Below are 2,071 nucleotides of genomic sequence, written 5' to 3'. Positions count from 1 at the left end.
TCTTCGTCGTCTTCGTCTTCTTCTGCACCTTCTGCACCTTCGTCTTCGTCGTCCTCTTCTTCGTCTTATTCGTCTTTGTCGTCGTTGTCTTCATCATCGTCTTCATCGTCTTCATCTTCGTCGTCGTCTTCTTCCTCTTCTTCTTCTTTGTCTTCGTCGTCTTCTTAGTATTCTTCTTAGACTTCGTCTTCGTCGTCTTCGTCTTCTTCGTCGTCTTCTTCTTTGTCTTCGTCTTCTTCTACGTCTTCGTCTTCTTCGTCTTCGTCGTCTTCATCTTCATCTTCTTCTTAGTCTTCGTCTTCTTCGTCTTCTTCTTCGTCGTTCTCGTCTTCGTCGTCTTCTTCTTCTCCTTCTTCGTCTTCATCGTCTTCTACGTCTTCTTCATCTTCTTCTTCGTCGTCTTCTTCCTCTTCTTCCTCTTCTTCCTCTTCCTCTTCTTCCTCTTCTTCCTCCTCTTCTTCTTCTTCTTCCTCGTCTTCTTCTCCTTCTTTGTCTTCTTCCACTTCTTAGTCGTCTTTGTCGTCTTCGTCTTCGTCTTCTTCTTCTTCTTCGGCGGCTTCTTGTTCTTCTTCGGCTTCTTCTTCTTCTTCTTCATCTTCTTATCTTCATCTTCTTCTTCTTCGTCTTCTTCTTCATCGTCTTTTTCGTCTTCATCTTCGTCTTCTTCATCAACGTCTTCTTCGTTTTCTACTTCTTCTTCTTCGTCTTCTTCTTCTTCGTCGTCGTCTTCTTCGTCGTCTTCTTCTTCGTCTTCTTCGGTTTCTTCGTTTTTGTCTTCTTCGTCGTCGTATTCGTTTTCATCGTCATCTTAGTCTTCTTCTTCGTCGTCTTCTTCTTCGTCTTCGTCTTCTTCGTCTTCGTCTTCTTCGTCTTCATCTTCGTCTTCTTCGTCTTCGTCTTCGTCTTCGTCTTCGTCTTCTTCGACTTCGTCTTCATCTTCATCTTTCTCTTCTTCCTCGTCTTCATCTTTGTCTTCGTCGTCTTCGTCTTAGTCGTCTTTGTCTTCGTCTTCTTCATCTTCTTCGTCTTCTAGGTCTTCGTCGTCGTCGTCTTCTTCGTCTTCTTCTTCGTCTTTGTCGTCTTCATCTTTTATGTCTTCTTCTGCATCTTCATCTTCGTCGTCCTCTTCTTCGTCTTTTTCATCTTTGTCGTCGTCGTCTTCATCATCGTCTTCATCGTCTTCATCTTCGTCGTCGTCTTCTTCCTCTTCTTCTTCTTCGTCTTCGTCGTCTTCTTAGTATTCTTCTTAGACTTCGTCTTCGTCGTCTTCGTCTTCTTCGTCGTCTTCTTCTTAGTCTTCGTCTTCTTCTTCGTCTTCGTCTTCTTCGTCTTCGTCGTCTTCATCTTCATCTTCTTCTTAGTCTTCGTCTTCTTCGTCTTCTTCTTCGTCGTTGTCATCTTCGTCGTCTTCTTCTTCTTCTCCTTCTTCGTCTTCATCGTCTTCTACGTCTTCTTCATCTTCTTCTTTGTCGTCTTCTTCCTCTTCTTCCTCTTCCTCTTCTTCCTCTTCTTCCTCTTCCTCTTCTTCCTCTTCTTCCTTCTCTTCTTCTTCTTCTTCCTCGTCTTCTTCTTCTTCTTAGTCTTCTTCCACTTCTTAGTCGTCTTTGTCGTCTTCGTCTTTGTCTTCTTCTTCTTCTTCGGCGGCTTCTTGTTCTTCTTCGGCTTCTTCTTCTTCTTCGTCTTCTTCTTCTTCGTCTTCTTCTTCTTCGTCGTCTTCTTCTTCGTCTTCGTCTTCTTATTCTTCTTCGTCTTCTTCGTCGTCTTCTTCTTCTCCGTCTTCTTCTTCTTCTTCGTCGTCTTCTTCTTCGTCTTCGTCTTCTTATTCTTCTCCGTCTTCTTCTTCGTCGTCTTCTTCTTCTTCGTCTTCTTCTTCTTCTTCGTCGTCTTCTTCTTCTTCGTCTTCTTCTTCGTCGCCTTCGACTTCTTCGTCTTCTTCTTCGTCGTCTTCTTCGTCGTCGTCTTCTTTGTCTTCTTCTTCGTCTTCTTCTTCGTCTTCTTCGTCTTCATCGTTTTCGTCTTCGTCTTTGTCGTCTTCGTCGTCTTCTTCTTCGTTGTCTTCTTCTTCTTCTTC

General features: G+C 43.5%; 1 protein-coding gene across 1 annotated transcript in view; it reads right to left on the bottom strand.

The window, feature by feature from the left end:
* The window catches only part of LOC122547372 (glutamic acid-rich protein-like), a gene marked incomplete at its 3' end in the record, with an annotated part of 3,792 nt that extends 3,677 nt beyond the window's left edge, over positions 1-115 (bottom strand). The window contains exon 1 of the mRNA XM_043686000.1: positions 29-115. Coding sequence (XP_043541935.1) covers positions 29-115 — 87 coding nt within the window. The remainder of the gene's footprint in view (positions 1-28) is intronic.
* Positions 116-2,071: the final 1,956 nt, after the last annotated feature.

This window comes from Chiloscyllium plagiosum, unplaced genomic scaffold (genome assembly GCF_004010195.1).
Source record: "Chiloscyllium plagiosum isolate BGI_BamShark_2017 unplaced genomic scaffold, ASM401019v2 scaf_7614, whole genome shotgun sequence".
NCBI classification, from domain to species: domain Eukaryota; kingdom Metazoa; phylum Chordata; class Chondrichthyes; order Orectolobiformes; family Hemiscylliidae; genus Chiloscyllium; species Chiloscyllium plagiosum.
The sequence above is the reverse complement of the archived record's forward strand: the minus strand, read 5'-3'. Positions and strand labels throughout refer to the sequence as shown.